At 43.4% G+C, this 18,654-nt stretch overlaps 1 protein-coding gene across 1 annotated transcript in view; it reads right to left on the reverse strand.

Annotated features, from left to right (window-relative positions):
• Positions 1–8,471: 8,471 nt before the first annotated feature.
• Positions 8,472–18,654, reverse strand: part of LOC143933363 (uncharacterized) — a 67,684-nt gene continuing 57,501 nt past the window's right edge. Inside the window, exons 9-10 of the mRNA XM_077456231.1 lie at positions 15,250–15,390; positions 8,472–8,762 (exon numbers count right to left, since the gene is read on the reverse strand). Coding sequence (XP_077312357.1) covers positions 8,560–8,762; positions 15,250–15,390 — 344 coding nt within the window. The 3' untranslated portion in view covers positions 8,472–8,559. The remainder of the gene's footprint in view (positions 8,763–15,249; positions 15,391–18,654) is intronic.

The raw sequence follows: 18,654 nt of genomic DNA on the forward strand, positions 1-18,654 counted from the left end.
AAAGTATGCAGGCATAGGACACACCGCTTGCCACGCCCCCCTTTAAAGGAGAATTGTACAAAAAACTAATTAGTTAAACCCACGAGTGCTTTTTTGTTTTTTATATTGGCTTTTGGAATTTACAAATGCAGCAATTTAGAAATCAGATGAAAGGTTTAGCGCTGGAAAACACTTTTTGATAGATAAAAAAATAATAATAATATAGCGTATACAATTGCTAGACATGCCTTATTGTAATTTAACGTTATTCTAAAATTACCTTTCACCATCCCCTCTTCCTCTTTTCCTGTCTGCTCTGTAATGCCCCGTACACACGGTCGGGAATTCCAAAGGAAAAGGTCCGATCGGATTATATTGTCAGAAAATACGATTGTGTGTGGGCTCTATCGGACTTTTTTCGTCGGAAATTCAGATGGAAAAAATTTGAGAGCAGGATCTCAAATTTTCCGACAAAAAAAAAAAAATCAGATCGGACTTTTTCCGATTGTTTGTCGAGAATTCCGATCGGACAAAGTGCCACGCAGGCTCAGATCAAATTACGAGACCAAAGCTATTGGCCTCTACGTAGTCCCGTCGTAACGAACGAATGTCATCACGTTCCGAACGATCGGATTTTCTGACAACTTTGTCCGACCGTGTGTATGCAACACCGGTTTAAGACAAAATCTGTTGGAAAAAAATCAGACGGATTTTGTTGTCGGAATGTCCGACCCGTGTGTACAAGGCATTATAGGTGTACAGAGGTTCAGTAACAGAGAGACAGCTTGAAGGCAAACAGCTTCTTCAGTACACTTTATACAAAAACAGTCAAATCAGTCTGTATATGCAGTAAAGCATGCTTGTTAAAGTGGTTGTAAACCCTTACAAACCACTTTGACCTACAGGTAAGCCTAGATTAAGTCTTACCTGTAGGTCCAAGCAATATCTCCTAAACCTATATGGTTTAGGAGATATTTGCCCGAAAACAGGCACCGCTGTCTACGGTGCATGCGCCGTAGACAGCGGCGCGCAGGCGCACTGAGCGCGCCATTCTCAGCGACGGAGCTGCCGCGCGTGTCGGCTCCCGTGCGCATGCGCGGGAGTGACGTCATCGTGGCTTCGCCGAATGACAGCGGCGGAGCTGCGAGACCCCACCAACAAGATGGATGCGGCGGACTACAGGGGACAGCGGCGACTTTGCTGGCTCCTGTGTCAGGTAAGTGACACATAATGGACTACTATGCGATGCACAGTAGTCCATTATGCTTTGCCTTTGCAGGGAATGAAAGAGGAAGTAAACTCATCAGGGTTTACTTCCTCTTTAAACTCACTGTGGAACCTGTTAATGCATTGTGTAAAAAGTATATTTGATCCTGTCTTCCCTGATCCTCCCCCTCTTCCACAGTCCCCAGTCCATCTCCTGAACAGAACAGTGCCTTTGGGGGCATGCTGCGTATGCACAATTTGGTGTGTATTGCTAGAGATTTTTTTTTTTCTTGAGAGAGTGCATGTGATCAGCACAGGGTCAATCAGCACTGTCCAGACAGAGGGTCAGGGGTCCTGCAGCCTCAGAGGACAATCAAGGGAGAATTAAAACTCCTCCAAGCTTTAACCAGACACCGATAGCAGTCACAAGACTGCTATATACTGATGATGAGAAAAGGTATTTGGCAGTTTCTATTTACTAAAATAATTGCATTTCCATGTTCTGTGTACTGTAGGAGACCAGATATAGTAAATGCAGGGGCCGGGGTTTAGTAACACTTTACAATACAATAAGGCTTGTGTAGCGATTGTAGACGCTATATATATATATATATATATATATATATATATATATATATATATATATATTATTATTTATTTATTTTTTTTATTTGCTATTTTTTTTTCTACAAAAGTGGAGCTAATGTAAACAAGCATCTCCTCGTTCTGCCTAGTGACAGTGTCACCGATCTCGGCTCCCTGCGATCGGGAGCAGAGATCAGTGATGTGTCACACGCAGCCACGCCCCCCCACAGTTAGAATCACTCTCCAGGACACACTTAACCCCTACACTGCCCCCTAGTGGTTAACCCCTTTCGCTGCCAGTGTCATTTACACAGGAATCAGTGCATTTGTATAGCACCGATTGCTGTATAAATGACAATGGTCCCAAAAATGTGTCAAAAATGTCCGATGTGTCCGCCATGTCGCAGTCACGATAAAAATGGCTGATCGCCGCCATTACTAGTAAAAAATAAAATAAAAATATTAATAAAAATGTCATAATACTATCCCCTATTTTGTAAACGCTATAACTTTTGCGCAAACCAATCAATAAACGCTTATTGCAATTTTTTTTACCAAAAATATTTATGTATGTTTATATATTTTGGGGCATATTATAGCAAAATGTAAAAAATATTGCATTTTTGTCAAAGTTGTCGCTCTTTTTTTGTTTATAGCACAAAAAATAAAAAACGCAGAGGTGATCAAATACCACTAAAAGAAAGCTCTATGTGTGGGGAAAAAAAAAGGATGTTAATTTTGTTTGGGAGCCACGTCGCACGACCGCGTAATTGCCAGTTAAAGCGACGCAGTGCCTTAATCGCAAAAAGTGCTCTGGTCTTTAGCCAGCAAAATGGTCCGGGCTTAAGTGGTTAAACTGCCTTTTTTTTTTTTTTTTATTATTTATAGAAATTCTTTATTTAACTGACAAATGTTTTATATGCAACATACATTGTTTAGAAGAGTGACTGATCCTTCCTCTCTCTTTTCCGGTCTGCTCTTCTATAGGTGTAGTTTCAGTTACGAAGAGACAGCTTGAAGGCAAACAGTTTCTTCAGTACCATTTTGTTTAAGGGCCGGTTCACACAGCGAGGCGCGGCGAGGCGTCTCCGACTTACCTCGCCGCGACCTGCGGGGAGCTCAGCGGCGACTTGCAGAGGACTTCTGTATAGAAGTCAATGCAAGTCGCCCCCGAAGTCGCCCCGAAGTAGTACAGGAACCTTTTTTCTGAGTCGGAGCGACTCGAGTCGCTCCTCTCAGAACGGTTCCATTGTACAGAACGGGGGCGACTTGCGGGAGCGAGGCGAGGCGAGCCGTGTCGCCTCGCTTCGCCTCGCTGTGTGAACCGGCCCTAATACTCTGTGACACAAGGGTCGTGGGCACACCCGTGTATAAAACATTTGTCAGTTAAATAAATAACTTATATAAATGTTTATACACAACATACAAGGTTTCTTTTCCTGTCTGCTCTGTTGCTATAAGCCTACAGAGTTTCAGTTACAGAGAGATAGTTTAAAGGCAGGCAGTTTCTTCAGTACAATTTTGTTTAATACGCTTTGACAGGAGTGCACCTTGTAAAAAATATTGTCAGGTACCTAGAAAAAAAAAAAAAAAAAAAAGACAATAATTAAAATAAAATTGTTTCATTTTGTGAAATAAATATAAAATTAAATCTCCACAACAAAAAATGTTAGTTACTTTTAAATAATATATAAATTGTATTATTATTTTAAATTTAAATAATACATAAATTACAATCTAAATGACTTGTGATGAGCCCCTCCTAGATTTTTTAGAACTTGCAGAAGTGATGTTGGTCTAAAAGCCATCTTAGGGAAAAAATTAATAAAAAATAAATAACTTTTTCTAGAATGTTTAAATCAATCACTTAACAAAACAGGGGTGGTAGAAATAGGCAGTTGAGATGCAGTGCCCCAACCACCCACCTCTTGAGCTGCAATGGTGGCTAGATGGGGCTGTACACACGCCAAGGCTTTTATTCAAGGCAACAATTATACCCCATATCGCAACTGGCAGGGAGTACCATTACCAAATGCAACCCATTCAGTGAATGGCAATACGGCGCCGTAACCTCGATCCAAACACTAGGCTTGCGGTTGCAGCTCAATATTCCCTTTCAAAATCCTTATTTGGCTTGCAAAAAAATTAAAATAAAATATTCAAGAAGGCATCAGTACCACCTCCTGAATGTCTGGCAGTCACCCTTGTACCACTCTAGGAAAAGTGATCAAAGACAGATCACGTTTAAGAGGGGCAGCAATGGCTGCCGCAGGTGTGAAGGAACCCTTACATGTGACTTCATTTAGAATCCAGGGTCTAACATGTCCCATCAAAGGGGGCTTTTATTTATACGACTGTGGATTAATGACACAAACACAAGATCTAGTGCAAAAAATGGTTTATTTATAGACAATTTCATAATATTATTAGACAATATAGTGAAATATATCATTTTAAACATACATTATATATACACACACACATACAGTGGTGTGAAAAAGTGTTTGCCCCCTTCCTCATTTCCTGTTCCTTTGCATGTTTGTCACACTTAAGTGTTTCGGAACATCAAACCAATTTAAACAATAGTCAAGGACAACACAAGTAAACACAAAATGCAATTTGTAAATGAAGGTGTTTATTATTAAAGGTGAAAAAAAACCCAAACCATCATGGCCCTGTGTGAAAAAGTGATTGCCCCCTAAACCTAATAACTGGTTGGGCCACCCTTAGCAGCAACAACTGCAACCAAGCGTTTGCGATAACGTGCAATGAGGCTTTTACAGCGTCCTGGAGGAATTTTGGCCCACTCATCTTCGCAGAATTGTCCTAATTCAGTTACATTAGAGGGTTTTCGAGCATGAACGGCCTTTTTAAGGTCATACCACAACATCTCAATAGGATTCAGGTCAGGACTTTGTGCAGAGATACAGAACATCCAACAGGGTATAATACAATGACAGTACAGGCTATACATCACTTTATCCATTTTATTACACAACCATGAGAGCACTTTACTCAAAGTCTCCTAATGGAATAAAGGCAGGATGCATGTCTACTGAGTTAGGGATCCTTTGCATCCCGCATGGCCTCTGTTTTTCCCAGCATAAGCCGATGCTGGGGAAAAAAAAAAAAAAAAGGAGGAAGAAGAGAGAAAAGGGGTAAAGGGGTAAAAAGGGAGGGTTTAGAGGAAAAATGGGAGAGTGGAGGAGAAGCAAAAGAAGGAGAAAAGAAAAAAAAAAAAAAAGGAAGAAGGGGGGAGGGGGGGTATAGGGATGTATATACCCCTGTCCAGTCACACCCAATCCCCCAGGGGGTTTGGTTCACTAGCCGTCCTTGAAATAGATAAACCTGTAAAAGTACAATTTTTTGGAGACTTTCTCATTCAGGCCTTTTTCCGTGGCCACCAAGTCCTCCATTGCGTGTATATGTCCGCTACTCTTTTTAACCACGTCGCCACCGTCGGGGGCTGGGTTTCAAATACATTTTTAACAGAGTAGAGAAGAATTAAAGAGGAATCGATTTAACAGTTTCAAAAAGCAGTTACATTCCTGGCAGGCCGGGAATTCTAACTGTCACATTGGTTGTGCTCTCAACCGAAATGTCAAACCATCCAATGGCTGGTGTCCTAACTGATCACATGTGCAGCATCATGGCAGTTGAAGATTAAACAGGGCCCAAGATGGCAGCTTCCTTGGCTGAAAACTAAAAACGAATAATATGTTGTTTTTTTTTAAATTGTCAGTCTGTTTATGGTGCAAAAAATAAACGCAGAGGCGATTAAATACTCCCAAAAGAAAGCTCCATTTGTGGGAAAAAAAAAGGACATACATTTTGAGTACAGCATTGCACAGCCCGCGCAATTGTCAGTTAAAGTCACGCAGTGCCGTTTCACAAAAAACGGCCTGTTAATGAAGGGGGGGGGGGGGGTAAACCTTTGTAGAGGTCAAGTCGTTAAAGCCAACTCCAGCCAATTTTTTTTTTTTTTTTTTTTTAGGGTGATATTGGGTCTGTTACCCATTTTAAATTTGTCAATCTTTTCTGTGCAGTGTTTTCTTCCCATCTTCTCTCTATTTATCAGACAGAGCGGGGAGTGAGGGGAAATTCCCCACAATGTTGACATAGGTAGCAGTAAAGAGGATATCTACACCTCCCCACCATAGCAAAAGCTCAAAAAAACAAAAACAAACAACTAAACTAACTCCAGTATCCCCATCCCGTTTCCAGCCCCCAAATCCTTGGAGCACCTCAACTTCTTTATTCTTATTTCCCCCCCCCCCCCAATCTGGATACATACCTTTCTTCTTCAGCTCTTTGGGTTGGTCATGGTGGCTCCTCATCTACCTCTGACAAACGGCAGTCCTGAAAATACTGAATAATAAGTCCAGGGCATCTAGATGACATAACCCCAGGAGGTAGGTCCTTGAAGTCGTGGGTAAATAGGAAGTAGGTTAAATGAGTCATTAAACCCAGAGGGAGGATTAGCACTGGATCATAGAGGAGGACCCATGAAGCCACATTGGATTGTCGAGATGGATAGTAGGTGTAAAAAGCCAACACTAGAGTTGGGCTTTAAATCTTGTAATGTAAGTGATGACACTACAAAGCATGATTCTAATAATTTTTATCAATGAATATAAAATAAAGTTTTATAAATGTATCTGCGGATAGCTTGCAATGACATATTTACATTAGAGTCAACGGCTAACAGTACTTTATCACCAAATCTCATTATATTTGAACCAAAATGGGTTGGCATGCGAATGCTCTTGAATAAAAGTCCTTTATTGGTTACATGGGTACAGGCTATACACTGACGCATTTTCGGCTAAGGAGCCTTCATCAAAGCATCTCATTATAGCTTTAAGTCAGCTGATGGATCTACACTGTGTGGCTAAGAGTTGTCATTAGTAGGAACCAACCATAGCAAATAGAATGGGCATAAGGAAAATGTATGTATGGCCAGAGTTATTTTGGCCAAAGGCAAAAGGAATGGTGGAAACACTTCATAATGGGACAGCAGGGGTGCAGACTTGGCAACTCAAACCAGGGATGGTGGGAACCCCTCACAATGGGCTCACCAGGTGTGCAGACCCAGGAAATCAGCAGGTGTACAGACCCAGGAAGTCAGCACATGGATGGTGGGAGCCCTTCTTATTGGGTACAGCAGGTGTGCAGACCAAGTAAGTCAGAAGAGGGATGGTGGGAACGCCTCATAATGGGCACATCAGGTGTGCTGACCTGGGAACTAAGCACAGGGATGGTAGGAGCTCTTCATATTGGGCACAGCAGGTATGCAGACCCAGTAAGACAGCACGGGGATGGTGGGAACCCCTCATAATGGACAAATCAGGTGTACTGACCCAGGGACTCAGCACAGGGATGGTAGGAGGCCCTCATAATAGGCATAGCAGGTGTACAGACCTGGGAACTCAGCATAAAGATGGCGAGAACCCCTCAAATAAATGGGCACAGCAGATGTACAGACCTGGGAACTCAGCACAAGGATGGTAGGAACCCCTCATAATGGGCACAGCAGGTGTACAGACATGGAAACTCAGCACAGGGATGGTGGGAACCCCTCATAATGGATACAGCAGGTATGGTGACCCAATAACTCAGAACAGGGATGATGAGAACCCCTCATAATGGGCACAGTAGATGTGCAGACGTGGGAATTCAGCACAGAGATATCACCAATAGAGCCCCAATTATATAAAAGAAACTGTCTTGGAATTTAATTCTCCAGCATCCAACAAACCCTAAGACCCCTTTCACACCACACCGCTGATAGCGTCGGCGGTAAAACGCCGCTATTTTTAGGGGCGTTTTACCGCCGGATTTGCGGCGCATTTCGGCCGCTAGCGGGGTGCTTTTACCCCCCACTAGCGGCCGCGAAAGGGTTAAAACCGCCGGCGGCATTACAGCGCTGCCCCATTGATTTCAATGGGGAGCAGCGGTGGAGGCGGGGGTAAACACACCGCTCCAAAGAAGCTGCTGGCAGGACTTTTTTCTGACGTCCTGCCAGTGCACCGCTGTAGTGTGAAAGCCCTCGGGGCTTTCACACTACACACAATGGTGCAGCTTCTTTAGGGCGGATTGCAGGCGCTATTTCTAACGCTATAGCGCCTGCAAAACGCCCTGGTGTGAAAGGGGTCTAAATCAGTTAAATTCCACCAAATAATGAACCGGTAGTGAATTGTCAGACATATAGAAAAGTTATCTCAGTGATCGGTCTTGGTGGGGAAAAGCTTCAAAAGGTCTAAAGCACAGCTCAGATTACTTTTGGCACCGAGTGCAGGCTTTCCAGTCCCATTCATATAGTACATTGCAAGTTGACAGCAAAAATATCACTGTGGATAGATTATCACATAGGCCGACAAAGGATTTGAATTTCTGCTCATACAGGCCTGAGATTTACACAGCTCTGCCACACAGCACAGCCAACCTGATGACCTGACTTTCTAGTTAAGCAATATTGCCAAGTCATCTTCCAGCCCCCAGCCTCTGACTGGTCAGTGAAGGAGCAGCTGGAGACTGATGAGGTCATCGTTCTGCTCTCTCCTCCTGTCAGCTTGTTGTCAAATCATCCCACAATTATGACAAACACAGCTGTTGTTGTTCCAGTTTCTCTTTCAGTTTTGTTCTACTACACAGAGCATTACTGCTATTAAATTACATTTCATAAATAAAAAATAAAAAAAGAATTAATCAATGTTTTTAATATCTGCATGAAATGCATACAATTTTCAACATCATCATGTTTTCAGTGCTAGTGTTGCCATCATCCCATCACCACGATAATAATACAGCCAGGATCGAAGCAACAGTGAAAGTGAAGGAGGGGATGAGATGGCTGTACAGAGGAGAACTTGCACTGGAACATTTGATCTTCATTGTCAGGTTAAGGAACCCGTACGCCACCTCCTGCGTTCCAATATCGCATATACTTCGCGTGGCACATCCACGTATAGCCGTCACTTGTTCTATGGGTTCTATTTCAGAAAAAAAAAAATCCAGTAGAGTCAAAGCAGTTCATATATCCCATTTAAAAAGAACCTATTACCATAAAAAAAAAAAAAAAAAAAGCATATATTCAATGTCCAGTCAGGTAGGTCCTTGTACCAATTAGAATGTTGGTAAATCTAATAGAAATTAGAGTTTGTACATCGAGATTAGATTGCAGTGGTCATCGAACACGACAGTGTACATCGAGATTATAGATTAGATTGTACATTGAGAGTAGAGATTAGATTGTACATCAAGATTAGATTGCAGTGGTGGCTGATGGTTTTTTTTGTTTGGGGGGGGGGTGGCAAACAGCCAGCCCCCTCAGTACCTTAACCCCCGACCCCCCCCCATAGCACCTCAACCTCCACCCCAACCCCTCCTCCACGCTCTTTGATGGTACACCAGCACATACCCGAGCCACAGGCACATCAGGGATCATCAGGCAGGGGGACAGGCATCTTGCAGCGTCTTCCGTGTCTTCTTCCCTTCTGAGATCACGGTGGCTTCTGCCAGGCGTCTCCCCACCTCCTAGGTGTCCAATAGGATCACCTAACCTTTTAAGCCAATCGGGAAACGCTTCCTGATTGGCGGAGAGGCGATTCAGTGTTAGAAAAGCAAAAAATTTAAAATTTGCTTTTCCAACACATCTGGGTGGACTCGGAGCGCAATGCTTTGCGCTCCGAGTCTACCCTATGGCTCTAATTTACTTCAATAAATAAATAAAAAAAAAAAACAAGAAAATAAAAACGCTGCTGTAATTCAGGCGCACGGCATCCGAAAAGGGGCCGGACACCTGAATAGTGGATGGCAGCGGCAGTCATGGATAGATTCATGCAATGCATGAATCTATACATTAACCATACGGGGGGGGGGGGTTGGCGAGTATATATATATTTTGGCGAGTATATATATATTTTTTACATTCTGCTTAAATTTTTTTTAAATCAGTACGTACTACTTGGACCTTGAAGAAGGGGACATACCCCAAAAGCTTGTCCTGAAAAATTGTATGTTAGTGCAAATAATAAAAAAAAAAAAAAAAAAAAAAAAATAAAAAAAAAATAGTATCACGGACAGTACTCAATTTTCTCTTTAGCAGAGAAAAGAACGGCGATTGTTGCAATATTTTATGTCACACCGTATTTGTGCAGCAGTATTTTAAACTCAACTTTTTGGAAAAAAAAAAAAAAAAGACACTTTCATGAATTATAAAAAAAAAAAAAAAAAAAAAGAAGAAGAAACCGTAAAAAATTAGCCCAATTTTTTTTTTGTATAATGTGAAAGATGATGTTACGCCAAGGAATGGCGACAAACTACGGCACCTAAAAATATCCATAGGCGACACTTTATTATTATTATTTTTTTACAGTTACCAGGCTAGAGTTACAGAGGAGGTCTAGTGCTAGAATTATTGCTCTTGCTCTGACGATCGCGGCGATACCTCACATGTGTGATTTGAACATTGTTTACATATGCGTGTGCGACTTCCGTATGCGTTTTCTTTGCTGCCCGAGCTTGCGGGGACACTTTAAAAATGTTTTTTTTTTCCTTCTTATTTTATATATTTTTATATTATTAAATTGGGTTTTAAAAAATAAATAATACATTTGATCACTTTTATTGCTGTCACAAGGATGGTAAACATCCCCTGTGACAGTAAGCAGTGGTGACAGGTACTCTTTATGGAGGGATCGGGGGGGGGGGGGGGGTGCGGCGGTCTAAAAGACTTCCAATCCCTCCTTTGCGCTTCAAAGTGTTCAGATCACTGAAAACGGCGATTCTAAATACTGTATATATATTTTTTTTTAATCTGGCGCCATTGGCAACCAAGTAAACCGGAAGCGATGTTGCTTCCATGTTTACATTCAGGAGACTGGAACAAAGCCGTTTCCGGATCGGGTCTCCTGGTGGGACGGGAGGCCCAGTCAGAGCGCCGCGGGTGCGGGGGACGTCCCCTCCTGCTCCTCCGGGATAGCAATTGAGCGGCTTTTAGCCGCATCGGTTGTTAACCCTGGAAAGCCGATCACTAGCTCTAAAATAAAAAATAAAAAATAAAAAAAAAATAAAAAAGTGCATCGGGATGATGCCTGCAGCTGCGGTCATCCCGGTATAACCCCCTAAAGCCGAGGGCGCATATCTGCATACGCTCGGTGGGAAGGGGCTAGACCTTATGCATATTCATAAGTATATATTGTTAAACTTGATGTCAGAGACACTTCCGTCTTCATTCAGCCCGGTAGAGCTGGATATCGGAGTGTGTTGTGTCTCTCCACTGCACAACTACCAACAATTTGAGATGGGAATGAGGGACACCTACTATCAAATGTATGCAGGCATAGGACACGCCCCCTGTCACACCCCCTTAAAGGAGAATTAACCCCACCAAAAAAAAAAGGGGGGTTAATTAACCACTTGCTGAAGGCTGGCCGTCATGTGACGTCCTGGGCTTTGTGGCGGTATATCTGATGGGTGCAGCTACAGACATCATTCAGATATCTGCTTTTTCAGCCGGCGATTCCCTATACCATAAGAATAATCATAGCAGCTGGTCAGCCACTTGATCATTCTTACCGCTGCCCTCCGGTGCCGGTACCGACTCAGTCCACTCCGCTGGCTCTGCTCTGTTTGGGGGTTCTATGTAATTTTCTAGCAAAAAAAAAAAAAAAAAAAAAAAAGGAAGGGGGATTTTTATATGTAGGAGAGAAATGTCAGAATTTTTTTTACCACTACTATTCTTTTATATTGGCTTTTAAAAATTACAAATGCAACAATTTAGAAATTGGATGAAAGGTTTAGCACTGGTAAAACACTTTTTGAAAGATTAAAAAAGTACATTTTATATACAACTATATAGATCAGACCAAAATAAGGGACAAATAAGGGGAAAAGAGGGACAGAGGGACATTGCGCCAAAGCAGGGACAGTTGGGAGCTATGCAGAGCCCCCCCAATGGGGGTGGACAGAGAGCTCAGGAGAGAAAGCATAAAACAGTGCAATTCAGACCCCGCCCCCACACTGCCAGGCAAAGTCTCCAGGAGATGAACAACAGGTCACAGCCAAGAGGGCTGGTGAGTGACACACAGTCGGGATGGACTGGGGAGGCATGCCTGAGAGGACTGGGAGAATGTAGTCTGGGATGGGTGCAGAGCCAGCGGAGTGGACTGTGGTGGCAGTGGAGAGGGGCAGCTGTAGCCAGGAGGACTGGCAGTGCTGGAAGAGGTGGTACTGGGATCAGTAGCCACGAGGACAGTCAGCACCAAGACTTTCTAGATTTTTCTGCTACACCAAAGGGGTCCGCAGTCCCTGCCTGCATATCAGTGCTAGCTGGTCCTGGAAGTGCAAGCAAGTGATGTTCTGGAGTTAAAGTGTGGAGGTGTATATAGGTTGAGTGCCCGTGCACATTGTGCTTCAATCAAGTGGGCATCCCATACTCCCTTACCCCATCCACGTTTAATATCCCTCAAACTAAAAAAAAACAAAGTTCAAGGCCTGGTTTTCTGCCTGAGGGTGAATGTGAACTGTGTGACTGGCTAGGTAGGGCGAGAGACGGACCACAATACTCAGCAGCCCTCAAGAGGGTAGCGCTACATGTGCGTGGACAGTTTTAGTGTGGGAGATTACAGTTGGGATCTAGTTATAAAACATGTTGAACGAATGTCACAAGCATTTGTCTAGGCTGCACAAATTCCGTACACACACACACACACACACACACACACACACACACACACACACACACACACACACACCTTATGATGGTTAGCTTGTCAATATTTTCTGCTTGAGGTATTTCTGAAAAATATACCACATTTTGGCCACTGATGATCATAGGAAATATTAGAGAAAATATGGAGGGGGGGGGGGGTTGGGAGTCATTCTGCCTGGATGAATACCTGTGACCGTCACCCAATGAATGTTTTGTAATCAGACTCTGCCGTATCCAATCAATTAAGCCAGGGATCCTCAAACTACGGCCCTCCAGCTGTTGCAAAACTACACATCCCATGAGGCATTGTGCAGCTCTGACAGTCACAGGCACGACTAGGCATGATGGAAATTGTAGTTCCTGAACAACTGGAGGGCCGTAGTTTGAAGACCCATGAATTAAGCTGATGGTGAGGCAGCTCACATGTAGCAAGGTGTCACGATCTAGAAGCCTCGAAATATGAGAAAAGCAGCGATAGTGTTAGGAAGGGCATGCCAATAATCAAGATGGCAGCCACAGAAGTTCCCCTGTACTGCATGTCCCACTAAGAAGGGCTGCGCGGGCACGCTTGCGCACCTATGCATGCACGCTAATGTTGCACGGAATGCCAACGTGTGCATGCACTTGCAACCTGTGATGGTTCTCGGCTTGCCTTCATTACTGCCTGCTCCTTCTGCTACTTTGCTGCCAGCCTGTTGCCGAACCTGCCTGCACCTGACTGCTCCTGCATCACGTCTGTTCTGGACTTGTTTACCCGTGCCTCCAGCCTGCCTGCCTGCACCTGCCTGAGCTCCAGCCTGACAGTAGTTTCTGGTTCTATTCTAGCTCCACCATCAGTTCCTGTCCAGCTCCTCTGCCAGGCACTCATGCCACTCTGCACTCCCACGCCTCCTGTTTATTCTGCCAGGGGCCTCGAGTCAGGTGTAAGAGGCCTCCTCTGCAAATCAGACTCTACCACCAGGTACGTGATAGATTGTGAACAATGGTATGGCTCTGAGTCCAAAGAAGATTTGAATTAATTCATATCGGAGTGCAACAAGATCGCCAACCTGCTACTATTGCTCTTTTATTGTACACCTACTACTAATATCATATGGAGTCCTGTCACAGCATATATAAATTCTGATAAAGAGGAACTCGTTGGCTCTAATGTGAATTACCCAAAATCTTCCTTGGACTCCATGACCTGTGGTGCGAGGCTACAACTGTCTACCTCCCGTTTTAGATTTTTCTTGCTGCTGTGGCCCTACTGGAAAGTTTGGGCCTTTTTATATTTGTCCTGATGACCATTGTCACTGGGATAGAAAAAATAAAAAAAAACTGAAAAGTGATGGGTAATCCAATATTTTACTAAAACAAAAGTGAGGTGAAATCTCCCAAAGGGGACACTTGTGCTGGTGGCATTTTGAAAGATCTCAACTTACTTCCTTTTGTGTTTCTGGGATCCCAATGATACATAAACACCATAAAAAAATGGTTTAACCATTTGCTTATTAATTCAAAGCTGTGTAGGTCACCTGGGGGGCTCTAGTGGGCTCTGGGGGGGCTCTAGTGTCATGGCTGATCTGCAAAAGTCAAACTTGTTGTTTTCTCAAAATCTTAGTAAGTCTTGGAGCCTGGAGGGTTTGTAGACCTTTAAGTTGCATAAAGCCTCCATTCCTAGGTCCACATCTTGCCTGGTAGCCAGAACTCACCATTAGTCAACTGTGAACAGGCCTTTATATAATTTGAGTTGACTGATGCTCAGGGCTCTTTGTGCTCTTTGCTGTGAGAGCCTGCTGCTGGGTGAAAAGGCTGACAGAACACTAAAAGCTAGAACTACACATTTGTTTTGGAGAAGAGATGGTGAGCATGTGTCACTTAGGTTTTCACAAATGCATGGTGAGGGGCTCCAGGGTCTATGGCTGATGGAGAAAACAAGATCCTGTTACGGTCCTGAAGCTCAGAGGCTTTGGATTGAATAAACCCTATATTCCTAGTGCCCTATCGTACCTGGTAGCCTGACCTCATAAGTCAACTGTGCACAGGGCTTAATATATTTAAGCGGATTGATGCTCAGGGCTCTTTTTGCTGTGAGCCCGCTGCTGGGTGAAAAGGCCGACTGCTGTCAGAACGCTAAAAGAGCTAGGTGTTTGTTTCTCGGAAGAGATGGTACTTCTAGGTCACCTAGCTTTCTCACAGTCATGGTAAGGGGCTCCAGGGTCTGTGACTGATGTGAACAAAAAATAAATAAATAATTGTTTTCTCAGAATCTTTTTTAAATCCTGGTCTCTGTCCTGAAGCCTAGAGGCTTTTGTAGAGCTTTGGGCAAGATAAAGCCTCCATTCCTAGGTGCACATCTTTGCTGGTAGTCAGACCTCTGTATTATTGTCAGCTGTGCACAGAGCTTTATATATTTAGGCTGGTTGAGGCTCAGGAGACACTCGTGCTTTGCTGTGAGAGCCTACCGCTGAGTGAAAAGGCAGACTACTGACAGAGCACTAAAGGGTGAAAGATCTACCTTTTTTGGGGGAGATCATTAGGGGCATCTTGTTGGTCAGGAACTGACCTGAACTTAAAAATGACTGGCTTGGACAGGTAAAGTTTGCTTTATGCTATGGACTTGCTGTACAAGGCTCTCCTGCATGGTTTGCAGGACAGACCTGCTTGGACTGTACCTGGGCTGTCCATGTCTCATGCATGGTTTACCACCGTTTATACCAGTTGAGCCTACAAAGTTATATATACACTGTATGCGTGTGGGCATAACAAACAACTATAATTACCATACTGATGGGAAGATTCCAGAACACACATATTTTCATTGCCGGTACATCTCATGGTCTTCTCAGTGTAACACCAATCTGAATCCGAAGATACACAGGTGGCACAGGTCACTCCATTCGGTTCAAAGCTCTCTTCAGGCACTGGAAAATTAAGGAAGAATTCCATGAGACATGATCTGCATTAAAGAGGGGCTAATAACCCTTCTATGGCTTGACGCTAAGAGTCCATTCACACAGGGGCAACTTTGGATCAGACTTGAAGTCGTCCCAAGTTGCGCAACATGATAAAAATCAATCTAAGTGAATGAGAGCCGTCTTAATGTACACTACTGAAGTTGCTCCGACTTCAGAAAAGGTTCCTGTACTACTTCAATCCGACTTCTAGGCAACTTGTACCCATTGATTTCAATGGAAGTCGCCTCCAAGTCGGATCCCCTGTCTTAACTGAAGCAACTTTCCAGAAGTAAAAATAGTTTTCTAGGCAAAACTCCTCCCTCCCACAGAGCTGATTATTATGTGATTGGCCACTGGCAAAGTCCTCTTCCTGGAGGCAACTTTAAGTTGCCTTGTAAGTTGCCTCAAGTCGTGTTGTGATTCACTCAAGTCGTGTCCAAGTTGCCTCCCAAAGTCACACTGGAAGTCGTGTTGCCCCTGTGTGAATGGACTCGAATGGGCAGGTTCTGCATAGCGATCACTTTTCAGGCTTAATAGTCACTACCAGGTGTTCAGGGGGAGATCCTTCAACCTCCCGATTGCCATTTTTTTTTCTTTTTTTTACGGGACTAATGTGCCGCAAGCCAAGCATTTGGCTTGAAGTTGAGGCAATGGCTGATAGACTTGGATGGACGAGTTTGAAAGGCAGTGCCGCAGCTGTGACGTTGTATGGAAACTTTTAGGTGGGCTATTGGGGTGCTATTAAAAACCAATGCCAACCACCTGGCCACTTGTGTGATAGTGGGCTAAAGGAGTACAGACTCCCTGTCCCCAAGATGACCTCCAGCAACCCAGTGGGGATCCCACTTTGAATACTACAAAGGGTTATGGTTAGACATGTGCAATATAGATTTCGTTCCAAAATCGAAATTCAGGAGAAATTTCTCGATATTGCGGAGAATTCGTTACTATTGTAATTCAGCATTCGGATACACCTAAATTTCCCCAATAACAAATAAAAATAAAAATTAGTTTGTTATAACGAAATTCTGATTTTAATTCAAATTTGGAAAGCAACATGAAATTTAAACCTATTGCAATTCTTATGCTGCGTACATACGACCGATTTTCCCGTTGGAATAAACTCCAAAAGGTTTTTCCGATGGAGTTCCGCTGAAACTGTCGTGTGTACATACAGTCACACTAAAGTCCGATCGTTAAAAATGCAGTGACGTACAGCACATATGACGGGACTAGAAAAAGGAAGTTCAATAGCCAGTAGCCAATAGCCTCCGTCTTGTACTTGCTTCAGAGCATGCGTCGTTTTTGGTCTGTCAGGACAGCTTACAGACGATCGATTTTTCCTGATTGGAATTGGTTCCGCCGGAAATTTTTAAAAGCTGTTCTATTTCTCGGTACGTCAAAAAAAAAAAAAAAAAAAAAAAAAAAAAAAAAGTCAGATGACGCATACACACGATCGAAATATACGATGAAAAGCTTCCGTCTGACTTTGTCAGACTTTACGCTCGTGTGTACGCAGCATTAGGTGTGAAAAATTTGCCAGCCGCATTGAATTCGAAAAATGTAAATTGTTTTCGATTGGAGTCTAACTAAAATAATTGTCATCAAATTTGGAAAATTCTAATCGAATTAGAATACGAATAAACAAAAAACTATTTTTTTCGCACTGCACTTGTGACATAATTATTACGTATTTGACTTGCTGGGCCAATGATGCCACAGAAGGTGGGAATTCACATGTTGAGTTAAGAGCAAAACTTCCCTTATGCAGGCCATACATGGGCCGAATTGCGAACAAATTGCTTTCTGAAAAGCAGACATTTTGTGCGTTTTGTGATCCAACGATGCCACCATCGATTTTGAAATTTGACCAACCAAGCTGCATATTTCACCTTATGTTGCTACAGAAAAGATTTTTTCGTGGCCGGGAATCTGCTTTTCTTTCTGGGAATTTTCTTTTGCGTTCATGCGCATTTCTTTTTCAATTCTATTTCTCACACGATTCTCCAATCATTGATTAGAAAACCGTTAGTTTCCACACATGCCCGATCACTCAAATATTTGATGACCACAGGAAAATCAGCTGTTGCTGCGGCACACCAATGGTGCGAAATGCGAACGAAAATTCTCAGATAAGATTTTAATGCTTTTGAAATTCAACCCCGTGTATGGCTGGCCTTGGAGGGTTAGCAGTGTGCTTGACTAGTAGGGAAAAGAAGAACAAGAAGAAGAACAAGAAGAAGAACAAGAAGAAGAACAAGAAGAAGAACAAGAAGAAGAACAAGAAGAAGAACAAGAAGAAGAACAAGAAGAAGAACAAGAAGAAGAACAAGAACAAGAACAAGAACAAGAACAAGAACAAGAACAAGAACAAGAACAAGAACAAGAACAAGAACAGCTGTACCTGTACTACCAGTGGCGGCTGGTGCACCATTTTTTTTGGGGGGGAGGGTTGGCAAACAAATTCACCTGCCAGGTCCACACTAAAGCCCCATACACACTATCAGATTATCTGCTGAGTTTTTCCTTCAGATTTACCAAAACCATATAATATGAGGACAAACCTTAGGCGTTTCAATGTGTATGCAATCAGGCCGGCCCTTCTACTACATGGTTTTGGTAAATTTGAAGGAAAAAACTCAGCAGATAATCTGATAGTGTGTGCGGAGCTTTACCCCGTCGAGGTTGAGACTTCCCCGGCTTCTCCTCCTGGCTAATCTGGTGTTAAGATCCGCCTCCTGTCCTGATTGACCAGGAGGAGAAGCTGGAAGACAATAGCGAATATTGATTCACTAATGTCACAAGTGGGTGGGTTTTGGGCGCAGAGCCCAACCATTTTGAAGCCAATTAGAGGCTCTAATCATGTGCAAAAAAAAAAAAAAAAGGAAAAAACACAAAAAACAACCTCAACCTATGAGTCCAGCACCCTGCATGTAGATTGGGGGGGGGGGGGGGGGGGTGGTGCGGCGCCCCTTATGGACTGGCCTCCGCTCACTACAAGGGCCAAGTGCTAATTTTGTCTCTGGGAGAGGAGAAAGCCTTATATATTCACCTGATCCTCCGCTCCACCAACAAACAGCCCCCCACGATCCATCCTCACACCCAGAGAAGGCCTATGGCCTTGATGATGTCAGGAACAGTCCATTACTCAAGATTGCTAGGGGGGGGGGGGGGAAATGGGGTTTGTGCGGGAGAATCATACGACTAGATAAGTCGATCTCCTTTTATGCT

Source organism: Lithobates pipiens, unplaced genomic scaffold (genome assembly GCF_037356315.1).
Source record: "Lithobates pipiens isolate NorthernLeopardFrog02 unplaced genomic scaffold, aLitPip1_a1.2 Scaffold_27, whole genome shotgun sequence".
Taxonomy (NCBI): Eukaryota; Metazoa; Chordata; class Amphibia; order Anura; family Ranidae; genus Lithobates; species Lithobates pipiens.